This window comes from Balaenoptera physalus (assembly GCF_965194825.1).
Source record: "Balaenoptera physalus genome assembly, chromosome: 8".
Classification (NCBI taxonomy): domain Eukaryota; kingdom Metazoa; phylum Chordata; class Mammalia; order Artiodactyla; family Balaenopteridae; genus Balaenoptera; species Balaenoptera physalus.
In genome coordinates this window covers 61648184-61674853 of record NC_138887.1, presented here as the reverse complement: position 1 = coordinate 61674853, position 26670 = coordinate 61648184, and the positions used below count along the sequence as shown (strand labels likewise).

Here is a 26670-nt window from a genome sequence, read left to right as displayed (position 1 = left end):
GGGTTACAGACTTGGGGGAAGGAAACCGCAGAGGTGGAGTGCCCTTCTTAGTGTTTCATATCAGGGCTACCGGAGATCAACACACGTTATTACTGATGGTGTTAACCTCCATCATTTGGTTCATGTCATGTCTACTGGATTTCCCCACTGTAAAATTATGATTTTTTCCTTTTGTAATTATTAAAAATTTGGGGGGTAAATACAGAAGACTATGTAAAGATCCAGTTTCTCCTCAAACTTTCACTCACTAATTATAACATCTTTCAGTGAATCTTGCCTGCCACAGTTCTTACTGTGGTGTTTACCTAATGGTGATTTTGTGGTTCCCTCATTCTTTCTAGATTTATTAATTGCAATTATTTTATAAGCAAGAACTGTCTCTTCTCCCCCATTTTTTTTTTTTAGAAATAATAGCAGCATTTAATAATGTGAATGGATATAAGCTTAACACAGAAGTCAGATATATTTTTGTTCTCCAGCAGCAAAAATATAGAAAACGTAATTAAAGAGAGGATTCCATTTAGAACTGTATCAAAGAAATATTACGTGCATAAGAATAAATCCAAAAAATGATACCCAATACCTGTAAAGGAAAAATTCTAAAATTCTGTGAAGCAGTATTCAAGAGTACCCAACTAAAAAGATATAAACTATGTTTCTGGATAGGGAGACTTAATATCATGAAAATGTCAGTTTGGTTTTTTGTTTATTTACATACACACTTAATGGACATTTGTCTTACTTCATGGGTTATAACCTAATACAATCAGTTATTTACTTTGTTGCTCAAATTGTCCCAGCTTTGACCACTGGGAGCTCTGGGAGATTGCTGACTGCTCTCTGACTGCAGTGCAGATGATGGGCTGGAGAAGGAAAAAGTGGAGGCAGGGAGATCAGTTAGGAAGCTGATGCAGCAAACCAAGTAAGAGTCATGATGGTGGCCTGAACTAAGGCAGTGGCCGTGAAGAGGTACCGGAGGGAGAATCTGAAAGCAAAGTAGGTGACAAAATGGACCAGCATTTGTGACTGACTGGATGTGGGACAGAGGAATGTTGGGGGCAGTGTGTCATGTGTCTGGATTTCCTCATACCCAAGACTCTGGAGTTCTAGCCCTGGAGAAGTCTTAGCTCAAACACTTAGTAAACAGTAACACAGATAATTTACAAAATTCTGCCTCTAAGTCCTAGGATTGTGTACTTCCGAAAAACAGTCTTCATAAAAGATTACTAATGAAGGAAAATGCCCAACTGTTAATTTGTGATTACTGGAAAGGGGTTTGGCAGTACTCAGAAACAGACAAACTTCTCATAGTTTAGTCTCAGAAATACAGAAATTGTACTCTTAAATGACCTACAAATGGAAATTTAAAAACATACTAACATCCAACTTGATATTTGGTATTTCAGAGACAACTTTGTTGGTAATGATTTTAAGATGGGATGACCATAGGAAAATCTTGTTCCCTAAAAAACCCAATATCTGAAATAGAAAATGTTCAGGAAGAAGCACTGTCAACAAAATATAGTCAATGAATTAACTGTAAGTGCCTTCTCTCTCCATTTGGTCATTTTAAAAGGAACAAAATTGGACATAAGAGAGCCTGGGCAATCAAATAAAAACAACGCCAAATCCCAAGATATAAAACTGAGAAAACTTTTTTATAATTAGGAAAATAAATGGCACGCACTTATCCATGGTAGACTCAATGTAAAATTCTTCTGTTATGGTACTTGCATTGAAAAACAGCCTATGTAAAGAATTTCTGATAAAATGATTAAAGACCCCACCCCACCAATTAAAGAGCAAAGACAGACACTCCTAAACAGTAGTTTCCTTGTCTTGCTTCCTAAACTTATAAAATTATATATTAAGGCAAAATATCCAATTTCTTACTGTCTATTTGGTCAATATTCACACTTATGGCATACTTACAACAGATTCTCTTTTGATAGAGTACAATTGCTTTAGACAAGTCCAGACAGGTTCTCTGAATCGAGTGAAACAGCTATAATAAAAATACAAACAAAATGCTAAACAAAACAGACAGCAGTGAAATAAAAAATAATTATATTGAATATAACCATAGCGTTTGATTTGCCCACTAAAAGCAAGATTGTATGCCTAAATAAGCTTGGTGTTACGTGGTGTATTGAAAAGAAAATGTGACCAAAGCTTTTAAATATGCTCCTATTTTTCTATATTTATTAGAATTCATCAGCTCTGCGATCTAAATTGAGATCTCCAGAAGGATGATTTCCTCCAGACATTGAAATAATAGCTGAAAACCAGAAATCCTAAGTGAGGGGCCCAATTAGAGGACTTGGTAAACCAGAGACCCAATATTCCTTCATAATTGAATTTATTTCTTTTACCACTTACTGTCTTTTTTTTTCAAATGGAAGATCTGTCAATTAAGCATCATATTTAAAACACAACATTAGCTTATTTTGTGATCCTAATGCATTTTACAGCATGCTGAAACAACTCTATAAAAACAAACAAATATCAATCAGCTGAATGTTCTGTCTGCTTTGAAGAGATCTGGTAAAATGGAGTTTAGCTAGCAGCTCCTATCACTCCTCATTTTCCCAATTATTTCGTAAAATATACACAGAAGAAACCTAATGTCATGCTATGGCTATAACAGAGAAAATTAAGGGAAAAGCAGGTGGGCTGTATGGAGAAGAATCTAACTAGATTTTAACTTATGGTGGCTCTGGTCTTTGCTTCAGAAATGGAGACAGTTCAAGAGAAGACAGAACAATTGTAAATCAACTATACTCCAATAAAAATTTAAAAAGAAAAACAGAAGACAGAGCAGAGACTTCACACTTTCTCCATCCTCTGTCCACCGACTCAGAGACCAGGGCTGCTATCAATTAGAAAACCTGGCAGACAAACATTATGTCTCTGAGGAGCCATCCAGGGAAGCAGGGCAAGGCATTCTTCTCTCTCCCCTGGCTTACTGGCCATGGTGATGTAGCAATTATGCCCTGGTATTACAAAGCGCGTCACAGTTGAGTCAAAACAGAAGATCGGCTTCATAATATAAATGACCAAATGTTCTAATAAAAATGAATGCATGCATATATACTTAAAAGATTAAAATCCATTCCTATGAATGCTTAATATGATAAATCTTGGTCATGTAGAGTATAAATTTTACTAAATCTCATTTCATTACACTTCATCCTCTACCTATTTAGGGAAAAAACAAAAACCCTTTACCATAAAACAAAACAGAAAATCAGCAGTCTGAGTATGTTCCTTAACAAATGCTTGATACAGTATTCTGGGTCACAAACTATCAACACATAGTAATTCCTGAACATAGGAGCAAGGACGTTAAAAGAAGTATGTTCAAGAGCTATTCTGCTGTTACTGTTCACTTTTTTAAAAATGAAGTATAAATTAAATGCAATAAAATGCACACCTCTGGAGAGTTCAGTTCTGTGACTTTGACCATTGTATACACTCTTGTAATCATACCCAAAGTAAGATAAGAAACATTTCCACCCTCTAGTCAGTCTACTCTGCTGTGGCATCCACTAAAAGACTTCTGTCACCACAGGTTAGTTTTGTCGGTTCTTGTACTTAAGAGCTGTTTTTCAGAAAATGATTTCATTAACAAGCAATTCTGACAAATATTTAAACTTAGTGAACATTTCTACATGAACTTCCCAACAGATTGTAATAGAATCTGACCATCATTACAGCTTGGCATACAAGCTTTCTTTGCCAGCAGAATACAAGTTCTTGTTTCATAAGCTAGTCTTCTATGGATAACTTAGTTGAAAAGCACATCAAAATGGTCTGCACATCGTTTTCATATGCTTTATTGGTGGAATCCATTCTCTTTCTCTATAAACATCAACATCAGTATTAAAACATTCCTGCAACAGAAGTCTTTATCATGTGTAAAATTATTAGTCACAGTTAAGTACTTTGGATGCTTATGTGCCTAGGACAGCAGGTATTTTGATTAAAGTACAGTTGGTTCAGTGAAAATGCTGCTGCAAGAACCTAAATATAAATATAAAATTACTGTATTGCATTTCACGTACTAGAAAATAACATATTAAATTACTTTTTGAATAATGCTTGTATTTATTAGGTTGTTAAGAGGAAAAAAATAAATCTATAAGATGTGAAAAGCATATGCAACTTACAATCATTTCAATTCTATTTAGAATACTAAAATCAGAATAGAGGCTTCCTGGCTCTACTTTTCTCCGTTGAAGCCATCTCCGCTGGAACATCTCTGTCAAACCCAGCTTCTGTTAGAACAATTCCACTGACAGGAGAAAGGGTTGGGAACTCATCTTAACTGCATTAACACGTACACTTATTCAGTTAATACTTACTGAATGTGTACTGTGTGTCATGGAATCTGACCCCCTGGTGGAGGGAAGGCAGGCAAACAAACGGACACTTGAGATAATTCCATGAGAGATGAGTACTATGAATAGTGGCCCTGGGTCTGGTTCTACCGTCAGATGCACAGAATGAATCTTATCCCTCTTCCACGTGACAGGCCTTCCCAGAGAACTGACAACTAACATATTTCCCCTCAGCCTCTCTGTTCCAGAATAACCATGGCTTGCACCACCCTGGCCACCCTTCTCAGAATGCTTTATGAAATCTTGAGCTTTTGATTTTTGTCTCATTAAGTGTTCAGCTCATTAACTTTAGCTTATGTATTAAATTTAGACATCATTCTGAATTCTTATCAGACCGTGTGACGTATTATTTCTCTCTGTGCCCTGTCATTCACGGAAGTGTTAAGTATGCTTTTTAAATTTTGGTTTTTTTTAAATTAATTTTTCTTGGAGTATAGTTGATTTACAACGTTGTATTAGTTTCTGCTGTACAGCAAATGCTTTTTAAATTCTGATCTAAAGTACTGGCAGAATGTCCAGCAATCAGGGAATTAGTGGGCCTTTTACCAGTTGTACTAGTATTCAAGGATCATTCAGATATGAATTCAGCTTACTGTATTATTAACTAGTCTAACTAAATATTGGTTAATTCAATTCTAGAATTTTCCAGGATTCAATACAAGCTTATTAGACTCACTTTCCAGGATCTTTTGCCATCATCCTTTTTTCTTTTTTTTTCTAAATGTAAACATATGCCTGACCGTAGTGTTGCTATCACTGGCAGTGGCTCTTTGAGTGCATTAATGTTTTTCAACAAACATTTATTGAGAATTTACCACATTCCATGCATTCCAACCAAGTGCTTGAAAAACAAATTAACTGAGGCATACTGGGGGTTACAGGAGAATTTGTGGGTTTTTAAAAAATATGCTGGGATTGAGTTGATCTGATCCTAGATTTTCCTTATGAACTAGCTGTTTGCAGTCTGTTTTCAAATACAAAGCACACCTATGCTTGCCCCCGTGAATACATTCTCAGACCCTGAGCCTAGCAAGGTGGCTGTTCTGGGGCTGAGGGCAATGAAGTGCTCACCTCCAGCTTGGCATCCAGGTCTGCGTCGGAGGCAACGACGTGTTCGTCTTCCTTCTTCCCTGTGGCTTTAATAAAGGCCTGCTTCGTTTCCCAATACTTCTGCTGCATCTTATTTACAACTGATTTATCTTGAGCATATCGATCGTGTAAGTCCCAGGGATAACTGCTAAAAGGCATTCGAAGAGCCATTTTACTCATGACTTTCAAAAAGGTTAAGATATTATAGTGTGAACAAATGTATCCAAACATTTACAACATTAATAAACATATAAGTACTTTCCTACATGGTTATTACACCAAAAGGTTAATCAAGTCTAACTTATACCAAAACCTTAAAAGTTAGTGAGGAAATTAAGAAACTTTTGCAGGAAATTGAGAAACTAAACCTTGAGGAGTTTAGGTACCAAAAGACTGGACACACTCCTTTCAGAAGTAGACAAAGTGAGGCCAAGCCAGGCAAGGTGACTGCCTCAAGCACCCCAGTGAGTCAGAGATAAAGCCAAACACCAATGTTCTCTCCAGCCCAGCATTACAGACAACACTGAAGTGATGGCAGAAAAGTAGAGATAAGGGGCTGAAAAACAGCATACTTCAAATCTGTCACAGAGGTACCTAACACAGTCAAACTCATAGAATCAGAGAATAGAATGGTGGTTTCCAGAGGCTGAGGAGGAAATGGGAAATTACTAATCGATGGGCATACAGTTTCAACGGTGCAAGGTGGATAAGTTCTAGAGATCTGCTGTACAACACTGTGCCTAGAGTTCACAGCACTGTATTCTACACTTAAAAGTTTGTTAAAAGGGTAGATCTCATGTTTAGTATTCTTACCACAGTCAAATAAAATTTTGAAAAATAAAAAAGTATTAAAAAATTGATTATGGGTTTCTCATACTAAAACTTTAAATTCTTAAACATAAATGCTTAAAATACCGATAGGAAGCCATTCTTCAGGAACAGCACAGTGAAGATCATATCAAAAATTGTGTAAAGAAGAAATTGGAAAAAAATTCAATTGAGAATGAAATGGAATTCTGTAAAAGTGACCAGGGTACCCAAATATTGACACAAAGTTTGCCAATGGTGTTCCATCCCTCCTTGTTTTGTCTACACCTCCCTCCTGTCTAGGGTTCCGGTCCAAAAGCTCACACAGGACCCCCAGGCATCTCCCTCTGCAGACATGTAACTTCTTCCACCCCATCCCATTAGCACTCAAAATGTGCCAGACTTGTGTCCTAAAACAGAAATTGCTTTATACTACTATACCAAAATATGTATCTCAAAACTCGATGATTTACATTCTCCTGCCAGATAACATTTACAAGTTTCAATTCACACATTTGTTCTTAAAAAAATCAGAGTTTCAGATGACGTCCTTAGCAATGGTTATCTTTGGAAAGAGGCGGAGGATTACGGTTTACTTTGTATCTTTCTGCATCGTTTCAAAGTTTGGAATAAGTCCAGATATGTCATGTATAGGCATGATGACTGTACTTAATAATATTGTATTCAACACTGGAAATAGGCTAGGAGAGGAGCATTACTCTTCATGTGCACTCATCACACACAAAAAGTGGTAACTATAAAAGGAGATGATATGTTGGGACTTCCCTGGTGGTCCAGTGGTTAAGACTCCGTGCTCCCAATGCAAGGGGCCCCGGTTCGATCCCTGGTCAGGGAACTAGATCCTACATGCATGCCACAACTAAGAGTTCGCATGCCACAACTAAGGAGCCCGTGTGCTACCCACCTGCTGCAACTAAAGACCCAAAGCAACCAAATAAATAAATAAATAAATAAATAATATAAATTTTAAAAGATGGTATGTTAACTAGCTTGACTGTAGTAATCATTTCACTATGCATATCAAATTATATTGCACACCTTAAATATATATAATTTTTATTTAAAACATAAATAAAAAACATTTTATTATGAGCTTAAATCACAGAAAATAAGATGAAAATACGTATAACTTTTATGTAAAAGATAATCCCTCTACATAGTATGTGCATTAAAAGATGGTAAGAATATACTCCCCCAAACTGTGGCTATTTCAGGGGAAAGGAATTTTTAAGAGTGGGGACTAGGATGGACTTCTTTCTATTGTGGTTTTTTTGTTTTTTTGGTCAAAGGTCATGGATTAACAAAAAAAAAATTCTATTTTGAAGGGAAAAAAAAGGACTTTAGAGGTCATTTAGTGAACATGCCTCACCCGTTATTTAACAAATGAGGAATCTTAGGTTTCAAAACGTTAAGAATCTTGCCCAAAATCACACAGGATTAAAATCCAAGGCTCTAGATCCCAGCGTAGTGCGCATTTCAATGTTCTCTGCAGCCCTTGTATTTCAGCAGCAAGCAATGAAGTGGCACAGTAATGGGAGAAGGACTATGGGGAAGGGCTCATCTCCTGGGACTCTCCAATCTCTCCTAGGTGGGTGACAACTACCTACTTCCCTGAGCCTGCTGCCAGGATATGACAGCCATTACGAGGGTCACAGGATGAAGCCATCCTTTTGTCTTAATGAGGCAAGATGGAACAATTAAAAAATAGTCTGACAACTCTTACAGAGCTGTCAAATGGGGATACTCAGGGAAACTAAATCCCTTAGCTATTTATTAATTACCTTTTAAAGCTCATTACATTTTAAGACAGGCAAAATACTTTTAAAGTTTGACATTTGATATTACAGAGGACTTGGACCTGATTGCTTCTCTACTGAGAGATGAGGGATTAAAAAGTATATTCCTTGGGGCTTCCCTGGTAGCGCGGCGGTTAAGAATCCGTCTGCCAATGCAGGGGGCACGGGTTCGAGCCCTGGTCCAGGAAGATCCCACATGTTGCAGAGCAACTAAGCCCGTGCACCACAACTACTGAGCCTGCGCTCTACAGCCCGTGAGCCGCAACTACTGAAGCCCGCGCGCCTAGAGCCTGTGCTCCGCAACAAGAGAAGCCACCGTAATGAGAAGCCCACGCACCGCAAAGAGAAGCCCCCACTCGCTGCAACTAGACAAAGCCTGCGCGCAGCAACGAAGACCCAACTCAGCCAAAAATAAATAAGTAAATAAATAAATTTATTAAAAAAAAGTATATTCCTTATTATAATCAATTGTACCTTTGAAAAATGAAAATATGCACGGCACTGTTTCATGATACAAATTAAAGGAGGTAGAAAACAACAAAGATCTGCTTGCCCAGTGGATCAAGGTTTCAGAAGGGTTCAGAAACACTGCTTGTAACAGAACTGGAATTTATAAGTGGTTTAACATGCTGTTAGATGCTTTATAGGCATGTAAAAGGCAGTGATAACACTGTCATGTAATTACCACACCTATTTTATTCAGCATCATCTACTTCCAACCATGACTGGCTCCTGAATGTTCATGAAGGTTGAAGTCATGACTATATATTAATGAGTCTGAGTTATTTTTATTGTTATTAGTTATATTGTTATTTTATAGCTGCCCTATATAAAATTCCCTTATAACCCTAATATTAGAAGTTGTAAATAAGACAGATTAAAAAATGTATCAACTCATTACACTGAAAAAATGGTGGTGAGAAAAGCCATTGTTAGATGCCCAGCAGAAAGTTACACATAAATGAATTTCTTAGAGAATATTTTTGGTTATTGGTTTTCATTTTACATTTAGTAGGGATACTGAAAACTTGACTATACTCAACATTGGGTGTAGGCTAACAGGTTATTTACTGCTATTGTGACTCTTGATTTTTCCATTCAGTAGACATTTATTGAGCATATACTACGTGCTATCCTCTTTCATTAGCCTCTCCCAATTCAAAAGAGACAACAAATTACTTACCATTTGTGCCCTGACATGTTTCCTTCTTCTTCTTTTTCTACTGTTGATGATTTGGGGAGAAGGGACAGGGAAAAAGCATGAGAGGATAAGTTATATTATAACCTGAAATAAAACAAATACGTTTAACAGTTACACACTATATTACAATTATACATTAATTTGACACATATAAAGTTTTTCAGTCTAAGCCATTTCTAGTTGTATCTTGGGGGCCAAACATTATTACACAGTATCACTGTACCCCAATGTCTAGAGTAGTCTAGTTAAGTAACACTGGAAGAAACATCCTCAATGAAGTTTAAGAAGTGAACAGGCAAGTTGAATGAAAAAAGCAGGTTGCAAAAGACTACATAAAATTTGAGACCGCAACATTCCAAACAATACTCTATATTGTTGAAATATACAAACATTATATAGTGAAGGTATAAAGAATTGCATATGAATGACGAACACTAAATTCCAAACAGCAGTTACCACTGCAGTGGGGATGGGGAATATTATTTGAGAGGAGTATAAAGGGACTTTGTACCCATAATATTTTCTTTGATAAGCTAGGTGGTAAGTATACTGCATCTGTATGTCTCTTTACAGATTTTAAATCTTTCATAATCAGTATTTCTAGAAGGTAAACCAACACATTGCAAAAATAAAAACAGACAAAAAGAACTGATAACCCAGTACAAGACACCAAGAAGGGTACAAAGGAGGAAAATGAGATTATTTCAGTTTTGACCAACCAAGTACTGTATTTTCATCTCATTAGTAAATATGGGAGTCACTTGATGCCTTTGCCCCTCACTCCATTTGCCCCACTCGTGGGAGCTAGCCAACCCCAGGGAGGGGTAGAGCCAGCTAACCCAGCCACACTTGCTTACCAGTTACTGGAAAGAATGGAGAGCTCGCTACCTAAAGGAATGGCCTCTGACCAGACACAGACTGCTGGCCGCTGGAGTGAATGCTCAGCGTGTGAATGCTCTGGCTACTTCAACAACATGTACCCAATCATTCTCCCTCTGCCTCAGAAATGGTCCTAACAACCAGGACCCCTAAAATGAGCAGGGTTTCCAAGGCTTTTTTCTTTTTTTAATTTATTTATTTGGGTGCACTGGGTCTCAGTTGCAGCACATGGGATCTTCGCTGCCATGTGCAGGATCTTCATTTGCGTCATGCAGGATCTTTAGTTGCAGCATGTGGGATCTAGTTCCCTGACCAGGGATTGAACCCGGGCTCCCTGCATTGGGAGCGCACAGTCTTAGCCAATGGACCACCAGGGAAGTCTCTTCAAGGCTTTTAAAAAATGTTTTGAGGGAACGCAATTGAGGTGTTGATATTCCAGGCTTCAGGTATGGGGACAGGAAAGAGGAAGGACATTTTCTTAGAGTGTCCGGATGCCTCTGAAATGACAGCATCCTGTAACCAGCATCTCTCTTCTTCCTGGAGAGCATCCATGTGCTATTTGGCCATTTGCATATCTTCTTTGGAGAAATGTCTACTCAAGTCCTTTGCCTATTTTTTTAATTGGGTAATTTTTTTGTTATTGCATTATAGGAGTTCTTTATATATTCTGGATATTAACCCCTTCTCTGATATATGGTTTGCAAATATTTTCTCCCATTTGGTAGGTTGCCTTTTCACTGTTGATTGTTCTGTTTGCTGCAATTTTTGATTAATTTTTGATTATTAATATATTTAACAATGAGTTCTTTATAGTATAATAGATAATAAAAATCACTAAACCAACTGCCCTTTTCCTGAAGTTTCAGGCTGCTCCCAGATTATGATGCCATACAGCAGTGTTCCTCACGGTACTGCTTACAGGTCAATTATGCAGGAATCTTCTGGGGTGTTAACATGCAGATTCCTGGGCCCCATCCCTTACCTACTGAACTAGAATTTCTGGAAATGGGTTTGGGAATCTGCATTTGTAACAGGTTTTGCAAGTGATTCTTAAGCACATTAAAGTCTGAGAACCACAGCTAAATGGCACAAAGGAAAAATCCTCTCTAGAAATAGATCATTCTTGAACAAACTTCTGGATTATATATGGCACTTGAACAAAGGAATCATGGGTGGCAAAATCAGGTCAGCCTACAGGGGATATCTGAATGTCTCATGAGATGGCAGTTGCAGCCAGCACATGCATCTCTTTTAATGTATGTTTCAGTCACATACACCAGGGATAATGAATAAACATTTTAAGATTTACTGACAAAATCCATCTCATCTGGCCTAGCACCTTCTAAATCCAGTGTCAAAATCACTACTTAAAAAAATTGTTATAATTCTCATCTGTTCATTCATTTCAACAGTTTGATTTATCAAACACACATTGAGCATTTAATTAACATGTGGCAGGCACTGTCCCTGGCCTCAAGGAACCTATAGTCTAGATCAGCTCTGTCCAACAGAAATATACTATGAGCTACATAATTAATTTTAAATGATCTAATAACCATATTAAAAAAGTAAAAAATAATAAACCCACACATATATGGTCAATTAATTCACGACAAAGGAGCCAGGAATATACAATGGGGAAAGGACAGTCTCTTCAATAAATAGTGTTCGAAAAACTGGACAGCTACATGTAAAAGAACAAAACTAGACTAGTGCCTCACACCATGCACAAAAATAAATTCAAAATGGATTAAAGAATTAAATATAAGACCTGAAACCATAAAACTCCTAGAAGAAAACATAGCCAGTAATCTCCTTGACATAAGTCTTGGCAATAACTTTTTGAATCTGACAACAAAAGCAAAAGCAACAAAAGCAAAAATAAATAAGTGGCATATCATACTAAAAGGCTTCTACTTTCTGCCTAGCAAAGGAAACCATCAACAAAATGTAGGGCAACCTACTGAATGGGAGAAAATATTTGCAAATCATATATCTGATATGGGGTTAATATCCAAAATATATAAAGAACTCATACAACTCAATTAGCAAAAGCAATCTGATTAAAAGATGGGCAGAAGATCTGAATAGACATTCTTCCCAAGAAGACATACAGATGGACAACAGGTACATTAAAATATGCTTAACATTGCTAATCATCAGGGAAATGTAAATCAAAACCACAATGAGATATCACCTCAAACCTGTTAGATGGCTATTATCAAAAAGACAAGAAATAACAAGTATTGGCGAGGACATGGAGAAAAGAGAACTCTTGTGCACTGTTGGTGGGAATGTAAATTGGCATAGCAACTATGGAAAACAGTATGGAGGTTCCTCAAAAAATTAAAAATAGAACTACCATGTGATCTAGCAGTTCTACTTCTGGTTATTTATCTAAAGAAAATGAAAATGCTAACTCAAAAAGATATTCACACCTCTATGTTCACTGAAATCTTATTTACAATAGCTAACACATGGAAACAACTTAAGTGTCCACTGATGGATGAATGGATACAGAAATTGTTGCCTCTGTGTGTGTGTGTGTGTGTGTGTGTGTGTGTGTATACACACACATACACACATACTTATAATGGAATATTATTCAGCCATAAAAAGGAAGGAAACCTTGCCATTCGCAACAACATAAATGTACTTTGAGGGCATTATGCTAAGTGAAATAAGTCAGGTAGAGAAAGACAAATATCTCCTGATCTCTCTTACATGTGGAATCAAAAACAAAGAAACAAAACAAAAAAACAAGCTCATAGATACAGAGAACATATTGGTGGTTACCAGAGGTGGGTGGTGAGTGGCTGGAGAAATGGGTGAAAGGAGTCAAAAGGTTAAAAAAAAGGGGCAAGTATACAAATAGACACCTTACCATACAAGATATACAAATGGGAAAAAAATCATATACAAAGATCTGATAATACAGGGATTATAAGAAAATAACAGATATGAGATATCCTACACATTGATTAGAATGGTTACATTCCAAACAAACAAACAAAGCTGAAAATACCAGTCCTAGCAGGAATGCAGAATAACAGGAAAACGCATTCATTTAAAAAAGAAAAGTAAAAAGAAAAAGTAAAAAAATTTAAATAATATATTTTATTTAACCCAATATATCTAAAATATTATTTCAACAGGCAATCAATTAAAAATTACGAACTATATTTTGCATTCATGATTTTGTATCAAGTCTGAAATCTGGTATGTATTTTACACTTATAGTACATCTCAACTGAGACCAGCCACATTAAATGCTCAAAGGCTGCATGTGGTTATTGGCTATAATATCGGACAGTGCAGGCTGAGCAGGAAAGACAGACGTATATAAACATAATTTCTAGATCCAAGAGACTCTTGACATTTGCAAGAGACATATAAAAAGATCTTCATGTATCCCCAAATTTGTAAATTCTGCTGTAAAAATATCATTTTCCCTTTAAAATACAATAAAGTCTATGATTAGCTAATACTTCAATTCACGATTCTGCAGAGGAAGCTATTTCTCCACTTCTGCCACAAAGCACTTATGAAAGCAGCCCAAAATGAATGGTATCAGGCCTCAAGGTTGTGTTAAGCACAGAGAAGACTTCCTAAAGTTCTACTTGTGGTCACCTTACCTTAGGAGACAGGCAAGGAAGAGCAAGTATCAAGTTGCTCACGGACCATGAGTCCCATGATAAGAAAAAGAAAAGCACCAATATTGTTAAATTCAGCATGACTTGACCACATAAATGTTTGTGTTTCACTAAATTCTGTCTCCGTGGGGAAAAAGCAGATGAGCCAATAATATTTAAGACCTACTCAAAGAAGTACGGGCCCAAGAGTTAATAGATCAATGAAAAGTTAGTTCCTAATTTTGATGTAGCAACCCTGAGGGTGGGAGGATTCCTCTGTGCTTTTCTTCTCATTCTCCTCTATGCTTTTCTTCATGCTTGGTATGTTGAGTCTTCAATTTTATCCACCCATGTGGACAGACCACAACTGTCCCACTTGTTTTTATTTCCAATAGCCATTGAAAAGCCATTTTGAACACACTGGTTGTCCAATACATAAGCAAAAGTTTTTTCCAAATACCCCAAGGTTCATGGAACACTAAAGCAAGCCTGGTTCAAACAAAGTTTGATGCATTGCTACAAAGAGGAGTCGGTCTGTCCATGGCTGCCTCCTACCCTGATACTGATTTTCCTCCTTGGAAATGTAACATGGCAAAGTATTTTCATTCCATACAGGCTGCCTTCAGCTGCACTGAACATTTGTTCTGGCCCAGAACACTTCTCTATGAGTTTATGGAGTTAGCTGATGGCACCTATGATTACATTTGAATTATGCAAAGAGTCTAAAATTCTTGAGCCAACGCTTACTCAGGGTAAAGGTAAGATGAGTAGTTATATTTCACCATATCAATATTCTCAACCCACAAAAATACTTCAATAAGCTTCCTCTTCACTCACATTTCCTAAGTGTGTCCTGTTTCTTATGCAGTTTCATGCCTCAAATTAATTACCTTTCCAACTTTAGCAGTAGGTTTTTCTCTTCCCTCAGTGAGCAGGTTTTCTATTAGTTGGAGTACTAGCTGAAACTGAGTCCAGAATCCCTTTTTCCTATATCTGTACTGAGCATATGGTGGATTCTCTTGAATTGCAGATCGGAGCCACAGCCAAATTTGTCATTTGTCTAATTTATTCAAAATCTCTATTTTCTAACTAAAAATTGTCACCATCTTAGAGCACTTCAGTTCTGTTGTGCACACCAGCATTTAGCTTTTTTTGGGAAATGGGCCATTTTTCCCCCCAAAAGAAACACACTTTTCAAGAGGACAGCACAGAGTCTTACAGTGATGTGGGTGCATGGGGGTATGTTTGAATCATCCCATAGTAAAATCACTCATTCCCAAACACCAGCTTCATGGCACCACATGTCATTGAATCCAAGGTGCAAATCTGTTCACATTCCAACCTTCCTGAAACCAGGATGTGTCGTATAATCGATACCTTGTCAACTGTTTGGCAGTCATTTTTCTTTCTTCATGGAACATAAAATGGTAAAAGAGCTTATAAGCAATGGTTTCTTATATTTGATGAAATACAGAATAATTCTTTAAAACTAAACCTCTATAAAATTACACATCACTATTTGCCATAGATTTTTGGGGCTATCTGTATATAAGTGAACAGGAGAATCTGAAGTCAGGGGATGCCAAGTGCTGCCTGTGATGGGGAAGAAGTGCCATGGATGAGGAAGGTGCCCAGGGTTAGACGAACAAAGAAGTCAGGGCACCGAGCTGGCTTCCTACATAGCCTCTGGGCTGGGATTCTAAGAATCAGTAGTTGCTGGTCAGGGGAAGGGTAGGAGTGTGTGTGGATATGTGGGGAGGGTATCAGGTTAAAGATCAAGTTTACGAGGAGGAATTCTGGGACTGAAACACTCATCAGCCGATTAGCAACCTGGTGCTTTCCTGAGTCTCTTCCTCTCTTCCAAGAGATGTCTCTCAAAGGAAAATATCAAATATAGCATCCCATATTTGAAGAAACTTTAAAAAAAAGCCAATGTATTCTCTAAAAGGCTTTCCTCCTTAACATTAATATTAGTTAAAAATATTATGTCCCCACGAAACAAACTAAAATCAAAATAAACCGCAAACTCAAATTGCTCACAAGGGGCACAATCTAGGTCTTGCTCTTTTTTCTCTTGCTTACAGCCCTGCTTGCAAAGGAGGAGTGAGGGTGAATTTTGCGCTACAACAAAAATCATGATGGTAGTAATGAAGAGGCTGGCACTGAACACAACAAACCTCAAGGAAATCTAAAAGAGCAAATAATACGAAGTGGATTAGAAGACTGGAAACAGAAAAAGAACAAATAGGGTATCTTTGCTAAAGAAAGGATTTTTAAAAACCCTTGCTGTATAAATTATATTCACCTTTGATTTTATTTAGGTTGGTTTATGTAACTTTCAAAAGTCAATTCAAATTTAGCATATATATGGATTTTAATCTCTGGTACTTACAGTGGCTTTTTCTCTAAAAGCTTAATCTCACAAGGTGAAGAATGAAGGAACACCCTAGTCAGACAGAGGTCTCAATCAACTTCTGTCAAATACTAGAGCCTTCAACTGCTAGCATAGAACATTATTAAATGATGGGAATACATGTTTTCCTTAAATTAAATTTTAAAACTGCATTTTATAATTGGGATAAAGTTTTTTTATGAAAGATTAATCTGAGATAAACTAACTTTCTCATCCGAGACTGTGGTGTCCAATACATCAGCCACTTGAAATATGGCTAGTTTGAAATCAGATATGCTTTCAAGTAAAACACACACTATAATCTGCAGACTTAGTAACCCACCAAAAGTAAAATGTCTATTAAGAAATTTATATTTTATACTCATTTATATTTTATGTTGATAAAATTATATGTATTTTATATTGATATATATGTATATTTAAATTTTATATAACTATATTGCTATATTATATATAAATATATATTTACATATTATATGTTATATTTAATTATGTTCATACTTATGTATATTTTATATATGTATTTTTATATTTTATGTTGAATAATATTTTGGATATATTGGGTTACATAAGTATATCATATAATTCCCCCTGCTTCTTTTCAGTTGTTTCAATATGCCTCCTAGAATGTTTTAAATTACACATGTGGCTGCCCTTATATTTTTATTGGACAGCCTTGGTCTAAGGCATTAAGCAAAGCAGCAAACAGCTAAAAATTAATTCCGTAACTCAGGTCATCAATATTCTGTACAAATATAAATACCTTTAAACAGTTTTCTCCCCAGAATCTCTGACAATTATCCTGTCAGAGATGTCATTACAAGAATAAAATCTTATTTATATACATGTATATGTATATATAAAAGACCATATATGTGTATATATATGTGTATATATAATCTTTTTAAATGAACTACAAAATGGCTATAATCCACATTTTCATAATAAGTTGCCTTAAAAAGGTCCAACTCTATATGCAAAATATACTGCTTTAAATCAGATTCACAGGAATGATTATGTGAAGTGGATGAACTACCTTTACACCATCAAAAGTGAGAATATAAGAACAATCAATCTCTCTCTCTCTATATATATATACACACACACACACATATGCACATATATAAATACCTACAAATATAAAATGCATACATATAAGTGAAATATATATAATTCATATATAAATATGAATGGTTAATAATATTACAAGTGTGAAGGAAGAAAAAGAATGTGAATGTAGTGATGACACCTATATGAAATTACACATAAGCATAATGTCAACAATCAGAACAATTTGGGAGATACTACTGTTTACAAAGTTCTGTTTCTTTAAGGTTAAATTCATAATTTAAAGCCTCTTAAAGAGATGATCAAGTAATTTCTTAGGCCTCCACAGGATCATTCAGAGATAGGAGAGAACTTACAGGTCATTCAGTCCAATCTTCTCCTTTCATAGATGAGCCAACTGATGCCCAGGACTGAAGGAAATCTCCCAAGGCACAGAGTAAGCTTTTTTCATTAATTTTAAATTACTGAAACACATACACCAGTACGTGGTTTATAAAATATCTATGCTGTGCACAGGACCTGTAAACAAACCAACACAGCTCCTTTCTCTGGAAACGGCATGGATTCAAGGCCTTCCCTTGGTAAAGTAGTGGCCCCTAAATCATGTTGGAGTTTGGGCTAGTTTAAGAGCAAGGGATGAAGGCAGCCCAGGCAGGGGAGGGAGATGCAAGAGGAGGACCTTTAAATAAAAGTCAGCAGCAAAGGGAAGCAGGCAGAAAGAGAGAGCTTTGTATTTTCACGTACCCCAATTAACAGAGCCACCCTTGGGTCATCTACTTGGTGTTATTTGAGAACTAATAAAAGATCCTTTTTCCAGGTCCTTGCTACTTTCTTAGGGAAGACGTTTACTGGAATAAACGGCAGCAATAGTGCTGTTATTATTAATGGTGAATAAATTATTAGCCATTATTAATAGCAAATAAGGCACAAGACCAGTTATTTTGGTGGGAATCAGGAAAGGCAGGTCCATTGGACATATACCTGGTAAGACACGTAGAATACCAGGTAGAACCACCAGGAAGTAGCTCAAAGGCACAGAGCTTCAGGTCAGGAGTGCAAAGAAGAGAGAGTGCTGGGCCCCTTCTCTCACGGCTTCCACTCCTCATCACCACTACTCACTTCTTTGGAACCATCCAGCACCATGACTATAACCACCGCTGTTCCTTTCTCTTCAGAAGGGACAGGTCTTACCCTTTTGCCCCTTCCCACCTTGGTCCATCTATTATCCCTTCTCTTTCAAGTTAATCAACCTCCCTTTCTGCCATCAACCCATATTCTCCAACCTGTTTCTTCCTCCAGTTACCATCCTCTTCCTTCTCTTCACAAAGTTCTTCTAAGGCCACACAGTCTGGTTCCTTTCTCCACCACACCAGAGAAAGGTTTTCACCAGGAACCCAACTCAAGTCCTCCTCTCACTTGACCTTTGACTAAGCTCCCCTCCTTGACTTCTCAGAAAACACTCTCTACACTTTTGTAACTTTTCAGTTTCCTTTGTTAGCTCCTTTCCCTCTGTGTGCACGTCTTGAATATCATTGCTCTACAAGGTTCCAACCTTGGCCGTCTTCTATTACACTTTAATTGCTCTCTCTAGGTGATTTAATCCACTTCTGTGGCTTCAACCAACAGCTGTATGCCAACGACTTCCAGAATTAAACACCTCTCCAGAGACTACAGTAGGGGGATCAAAATGTGGATTTGGTGCTCTGTAGAGGTATTTAAATCTCCATTTCCCTATGGTCATCTTCACCTGGATGTCCGATAGGCACTTCAAATTCAGCACCTCTAAAACTAAAATTCTCTCTCTCCATCTCCACCCACAAATGTTTCTTCTTTCTATGGTCCCTATGTTAATTACCAGCACAAAATCTACTGAGTGGCCCAAGTTGGAAACTTGACTTCTTTCTCATCTTTAGCCGCTGGTCTCCAAGTTCTCTCCATTCTACCTCCTAAAAGGCTACTAAATACATCTTCTCCTTTCTAGATTCACAGCCAGGGCTTAGTCTAGGCCTTCAGAGGCAAAACCATCCCTGTATCTGCCCACTCCAATCTTTTACACCATGGTCTGAACTATTTCTATAATATGCAAATCTAATCATACCACCCTCCTACTCAAAACGCTTTAATTGCCTTCTCTTGTCGCTAGAGAAAGTCCAAACTTTGCAGCAAAAAACCCAAGCCCCTTCACATTCTGGCCCCTTTCCAAAAATGTTTACTCTACCTCACACAGAACTATTCCTTCTGGTCATTTCAGAATGCTAGAACTTTCCTGAATACACTCATTTCAAGGCTTTGCAAAGTTTCCCTCCATTTGAAATGACCTCCCCTCCTTTGTCCAACTGGCCAAACTTACATCTTATTTCAAGACTCTCAAGTGTCAACTCCTCCATGAAGTCTTCCCCAACCCAACACCTGCCCTCCTGCTCCCCAGGGGCCTCCCACTCCTGTCCTCCCCACCGAAGAATTAACTGCCCCACACTGATGCTAGTGGTGCCTTGCACTCCCATTATTCTCCTGCGATGAGCTGATTACATCTGCATGCCCCACACTAGTCTGGAAGTCCCTTGAAGGCAGGGACCCTAACTGGTTCATCTTTGCCTCCTTACATCAAGCACAGAACCTGAAACACAGCAGGCCTTTAGCAAATATGTGCTGGACAAAGGGCAATAATTTTGTGCTACCATTTACGGGGCACTTTACATGTGTGAAGCACGTAGAGTTAATGCCCACACCAGAAGGGGATACAACCCCATTTTGCAAGTGAGAAAAAAAGCTAGAAAGTGAAATAATTTGCCCAAAGTCAACAACTAGTAAATTCAAGGCTGCTTTTGACTTCTGAACTCCTGTTTCTAAGCACTCCACTCTACTCCTGGACCAAAGGGATTGGATAATGGGCTTGGTTTCTATAAAAACAATCTCTCCTAATCACAGGCTCAGGCGCTGTGTTAGCCCCAAATCCATTACCACCACGGTGCTTGTGCACAACAAAACCTTGCTGAAGACTCCTGGCGGCTATCAGGGTTCCTACCCATAAGAAGGGGGGGGGGCACCATTTATCACAATTAGCTCCTTGGTCCCTGGCCTAGGATGCGCTACCCCAGAACATGCAGAGAAGGCTGGATTTCCCCCACGTACCATTAGGTTTCCATGCCCTATTCTGGCAACAGAGAAGTGGGTGGGTGTGAGAGATCACGATGACGGATTTTAATGTGTGCTCTGGGAAAATAGCTGCAAAACTTTATAGTCACTCGTTGTACAAATACACCACAGAATGAGAGGAACTTCCCACTCTCAAGTCTAGACTCTCAGGGCTAGCAATATACCATTATCTATATATTCATTGGTCCATCACTGAATACATATACCTCGTGTTTCCCACCCACAGTAATGCATTGCATTCAGTTGTCTTTTTCAGTCACCCTCTTTTAATTCTATGTATTTTCTGTTAAATGTATTCTAAAATTGACCTCTTTAATTTCCTCTAATTCTAATGACTTTTTAATGTCAGTCCCTTATTTTCTACTAATACCTCCACCGCCTCTCCATGACTATCCAGCACATAATTGAAATCAGTCCTGTGCTTACCCTGATTAATACATTTAAGCCTCTCAATTCACAGGTGATCAAACTTGCCCAAGGTCACTCAGCTAATAAGGGATACACATGCACACTGGGCTCCAGGCATGAGGACTATTTGCCAGTATTCTTTCCCTTTGTATACCTGGGTACTGTGTGGTGAACTCTCTCTCTCCACTCCCAACCTTTTCTGACCTGCCAAATTCCTACTGGCTCTTTAAGGCTTAACTCAAGGGTCACCTCCTCCACAAATCTTCTCAGGTTTTCTCTGCTCTCTCTCCTGTCTGGGTTGGGTGCCTCTGCCCTGGGCTTCATTCCCTCCCTGCTTTTCCTGAAATGTAATTGTCACCTGACCCCTTGATCTCCCTCACTAGGCTGCAGGCTCCTCCAGAGCAGTGTAGAGTCTGGGTGTTGTCTTAGGATTCCCAGTTCTGGAACAATGCATGGCATATAACACACACATAACAAATGCTTGCTGAAAACTGAGTAGTGACCCCACTTCTCTGATTTGGCCAAAGGCCTGATGAATGACATCATCTGACTTAGGAGGAGAGACTTCCTATCATGAGCAATGCCATTTTCTCAGCTTTCCATGAACTCATTCTCTCACTAGGTTTACATTGAGACAAGCAATTACCATTAGTTGAGGAATTACCACTTCTCAGACACTGACATGAATGCTTCGTGCACAGTATGCTTATTCTGACAACACTGTCCAGTGGACACCATCCTCATTTTATGGATGAAGCTCAAAATCAGTTACTTATCCTAAGTAACTGGCCTACAGTCACAGAGAAGAGAGGCTTTGTTTTCAAAGAATGTATAAAACGCCTTATAGTCATCTCTGTCCTGGAGAGATTCATTAGTATCTGAAATTACCTACAGTGCATTAATTTGGATGCTAGAGTAGTGAAAGCATGGTCAACCAGGATTTATAGACGTTCAAGGCAGTTCTACCATATGCATTATCCAGGGCAAATCATGCCTGTAGTCCTAATTTTCTTAGCAGATAAATGGGGATTATAATACCTACTTACCTCAAAGGGGGTTGAATATCAAAGATCATGTCTGCCAAAATGCTTTGTTAAAGAAGAGGGCAAAGGCCCGTCTTAGGGCACTATGCTGGACAAAGAGCTTGATGCAGTGTTTCGTAAAGATTAGTGGGAGAACCCTGAGCATCAGAGCCACCTGAGGTGTTAACAGCAGATGGAAGAATCCAGGCTGGGGATCCACATTTAACAAGCCTTCAAATGATGCTATCAGACACAAAAGTTTGATAAATACCAGGTTAGGACAGTGCTTCTCAAACTTTAATGTACACATGAATCGCTTGGGGATCTTGTTACGATGTAGATTCTTATTCAGTGGACATGGGTAGGGGGAGGGCGGGCTGAGATTCTGCATGTCTTACAAGCTCCCCAGGGAAGCCAATGTTGCTGGTCTGTAGATCACATTTGAGTGGCAGGGGTTTGGAAGATCTACCGCCACTGGAACAAATTAGCTTTGCTTTATTCCTTGACCACAGATTGCATTCCCCAACTTCAGGGAGGATTTCATAAAGCCCAAGCTCTCGGTATTGGTACCAATATTACTTGAACTACCCAAAACCAACTGGGATGGATTCTTTATCATGGAGGAAAGGCAGTAGCATTCTTTTCAGATATAGACAGCACATATGTTTAGCACGTGAAAGAATAATTTACTGCTACTACTTGAGTCCTATTTACTGTGAAAAGCATTTTATATATATTATGTCTAATTCCCACCACAACCCCACAAGGCGGATTTTCTTGGTCTATGGATAAGGAAGTAATGACCTAAAAAGCTTAAGTAACTTGCTCAAGGTCACATGGCTAATTAAGTGTTGCAGCTGGGGTTCCAATTCTGCTCTATTGGGATCCAAAACCTGTCCTCTGCCCATCCTCCATGGCATTAAATATGATAGTGGTATAAAACGTGACAGCTTGAGGAAAAAAATGTTCCTCCTGTATGTATCGGTATTTGAGTTAAAGGTTTTGCTGAGGCAGATTCTGGATGGGGGTGACGATGGGAATGAGGTTAATTAATTAGTGATCTATGTTGCCTCATGGACAAAAACATACAGATAGCATCCTTGTCCATGGTTCCCATAAATCTGATAGTGCAGATGGAATAAAAAGGACATTAGTAGCCGGTGCACTGATCCTAAATGTTGCCACCTACCCTCAGGCTTCTAGATGTGGGGCTCAACCAATAAAGAGGAAAAATTCTTCCTGATCCTTGTGGCCTATTAATTTCACCGCCTTCTCCTGTATGAGGTTTCTATAACTTAAAAGTTCACACCAATACAGGTTTACCCTGCCTTGTCATTTCACAGTTGCCACACTTCTCTTCCTCTGATAAAACTGCCTGCACCTGAAAAAAAAATGTACTGTTTAGTCAAATACACTGAAAATGCAGCAGTTTTGAAGGTTTTCTTTTGAGTAACAAAATTTTCCATATTTTTCATAAGGTTGATGTGGAGAGAAATGCGTGGTAATAAAGATGCTCAGAGAAAGCAGTCAGATAGAGTCTCAGGTGGACCAAATGAAGGAAAGACAGCTATAAAATAAACTTGCTAGGCATTTACCATCCAGTGTCTTTAGCATTTAATGCCCTATGGATGGAGTGTCCAAGGTAAGTTTTTTTAGCCTTGGGTCTCTCTGCTATTATAATGAGTACTCAGTAGCTTAACTGTCATTTTCTAAAGATTCACCTTTAATAACAGTACAACTCTTCACCTGTATAATGCAAAAAAGATCCAATTAGAAAGCTACATCTCCTTAAATTAAATATATACATGGCAGTCTGAAACCAAACAATGATAATCGAAGTATTAAGCATTATAAACTGATTTTGCCCCTATGGTATTCTCTACACATGATGTTTCAAAAATAAAGACTGCAACCTAAAACAGTAAACAAAAACAAAAAAAATGGTTTGAAAACTCACTTAAAAGTAAAAAAATGTGTGTTTTAAACAGAAGGTAAGAAATTGAGTCTGGAGCACTGATTTCAAACTAATAAGCATTTCCTATTTCATTCCCCCACCCCAAGGAACAGTTCAGATCTCAGAAAAACTAAACTAAAGGTCCACAGAAACCAACCTGATATTTTTCTGGCGAGGCTTTACTGAAATGTTTAGACATGAACATGTTTGCAATGAGTCATAATTTATAAGACCTTAATGGCCAATGCCTTACGTGCGTTTCTTCCTACATTCAATAACATTTTCAAACCAGCTGGTGGTACATTTTCCAGGCCCTGATAATTTTTATAAAGTTACCAGATCTCAGTTACTAAGGCTGCCACCCAGCACCCTTTCTCGTGATAATTTTTTAAGCTATCTAAACAGAAGAGAACCTGATTCCCTTTTTGAACTATAACTCTCCCCCAACCAGCCAGTTAATGCCTTTCGCCAGAGAAAGGGCGCACGCACTATTTTTAAGACCCCCAAAGAGAAGTTGAGGGGCCTTCGGGGCACTCCAAGTAAAACGGCAATGGGAAATGTTAATGGGGAGCCGTTCCGGGCAAAGGCAGACGCAGTAACAGGATATGTTCCTTTCTAGAGGAAGCAGGAGCTGCCGATAGCCGCGAGGCAGGAAAGGCGGTGTCAGCAGCACCCAAAGGAAACGGGCGCGCCAGGGTTGGCAAGGACCTGGCCTGCTTAGGGACTCTCGCTCCAGTCGGGTCCGAGGTTGGTGAGCACTTCGCCCGAGGGAGATCAAGCTCAGGCCTCCCGGTACTAGTGGTTATAGAGAGTCCCCATCTACTCCCTGCCATCTCCGCCAAAGATGGGCAAAAGGAAGAGAAAAAGCAAACACCAGGAGCCGCGGCAGGTGAACTCGTCAACAAGTCAGCCCCGGACGCAAGTCCCTGCCCAGGAGGGACCTCGGGGTCCTGGGGCCGGAGGCGTTGGGAAGGCGAGGCACGGCGTGGGTGGGGTGGACGGGCGGGGAAAAGGGTGCCGCACACGCCGGGTCCACAGATGGGGCTGGAGCGCGGAATGTTTCCCTCCGCGCCCCACCGGGGCTGACGCGCGCTCTCGAGGCGCGCGCGCATCCTCCAGACCTTCCCAGGCCCCAGGGCGGAGGCGGGGAAGGGGAAGGGGCTGCGGCGGTTCTCGAACAGGGATAGGGGGGCAGGAGGAGGCGACCTGCTTGTCACCGGCGCCCGCGGAGGGCTGGCAGCCCCAGGCCCCCGACCGCCCCGGCTGCCGGGCGTCTCCCAATGCAGCTTGCAGCCCGCCCAGCTCGCCCTCGCCACGGCCCCGTAGGGCAGGTACCTCGGAGCCCCGGCCCCTAGGAGCCTCCCGGCAGCGATCCGAGCGTCCCTCCAGCTCCCTCATCCGACGTCGGCGTCAGCAGAAGGCGAGGGAAGGGGGCGGAGGGAGCGCAGGAACCGGCCCTTCCTGCGGCGGTCGCCGCCAGCCGGAATAGCAGCCGGCGGAACCCGTGAGCGCCGCAGCGCAGCGCAGCGGCCGGGGGGAGCGGGCGCTCTCGCCTCTCCGTGAGCGCCCGGGGCCGGGGCCCCGCCGTCGTCTCCCCTCCCCGCTTCTCTCTCCGAAGAATCCCGGCGGGCGACCCCTCCCAGCAAGACCCAGGGACCCAGAGGAGGGAGGGAGCGATGGCCTCACCTTGTTTGGGGCGGGTCCGGGATGGGGGGAGTGAGTCTCCCTCTCTCTATTCCCTGGGGTCTTTCCTCGACCCCCATCTCCTGGGGTACACCCCACTCGGATCTGCCGCCCAGGGTGACCCCGCCCCTGCTCTCCCTCAGGTGTTCCACGTGTCCAAAGCATTTGCGTCACAATGACCTGGCCGACAGGTGGGAGCAGCAGCGAATGCCCCAGGGTTCCCACTGTGCTGTGCTTAGCGCGTGCTGCTTGCTTCCACTGTAGATTGCCGTGGCTTTAGAGGACAGGAGACTTCATGACTTCAATGCCAAGAAAAGTTACAGAGCCCTGTACCTGGGAATCAAGTTTGGGCTTAAAGTAAAAAGGCTCTGTGAAAAAAAACAACTGTATATGTATATATATTTTTCATTCCCATATATTCATATATCTTTTATACTTAAGTTACTGACGCTTATAGTAATTTCATCTTCTCTTATTCTTTGTTATCGGGAAAGAACCAAACCATTCTTTTTTTGAGTACCCTGCAGTGATCACATGAAGAAAAGGTGTTGGAATAGTTGCTTCCTAAAATCATCTAGGCTGAAAAGCAGTCCCAATGTGCTATGACTCATCCCTGATTATGTTATATATATATATATTTTTTTTTTTTTCAACTTTGGGTTTATTTATTTTTTATTTATTTATTTATGGCTGTGTTGGGTCTTCGTTTCTGTGTGAGGGCTTTCTCTAGTTGCGGCGAGCAGGGGCCACTCTTCATCGCGGTGCGCGGGCCTCTCGCTCTCGCGGCCTCTCTTGTTGCGGAGCACAGGCTCCAGACGCGCAGGCTCAGTAGTTGTGGCTCACGGGCCTAGTTGCTCCGCGGCATGCGGGATCTTCCCAGACCAGGGCTCGAACCCGTGTTTCCTGCATTGGCAGGCAGATTCTCAACCACTGCGCCACCAGGGAAGCCCCCGATGTTATATATTTATTTAAAAGTTCATTGAATAGTCAGTGATTGAAACAATTTAACATGGTGGAACGGAAGATGATTATTGAGTAATGATACAAACAAGTCTGAAATTCACAGGTGACAAGAATGGGCTGCTTGTTATGTGCCAGGCATATGCTGTATACTTTACATTTAATCCTTACAGCAACCCAG

At 39.8% G+C, this 26670-nt stretch overlaps 1 protein-coding gene across 19 annotated transcripts in view; it reads right to left on the bottom strand.

Annotated features, from left to right (window-relative positions):
• Positions 1-25658, bottom strand: part of ICA1 (islet cell autoantigen 1) — a 141852-nt gene extending 116194 nt beyond the window's left edge. The window contains exons 1-5 of one of the 19 annotated variants that reach the window (XM_082471906.1): positions 25182-25331; positions 23082-23273; positions 9297-9336; positions 5472-5637; positions 1933-2005 (exon numbers count right to left, since the gene is read on the bottom strand). In XM_082471906.1, the coding sequence (XP_082328032.1) occupies positions 1933-2005; positions 5472-5637; positions 9297-9313 (256 nt within the window). In that variant the 5' untranslated portion in view covers positions 9314-9336; positions 23082-23273; positions 25182-25331. Of the gene's footprint in view, positions 1-1932; positions 2006-5471; positions 5672-9296; positions 9399-23081; positions 23274-25181; positions 25339-25532 lie in introns of those variants that run through there. The other 18 variants (XM_082471894.1, XM_082471892.1, XM_082471895.1 and 15 more) reach the window with 18 other exon arrangements.
• Between the last annotated feature and the right edge of the window lie 1012 nt (positions 25659-26670).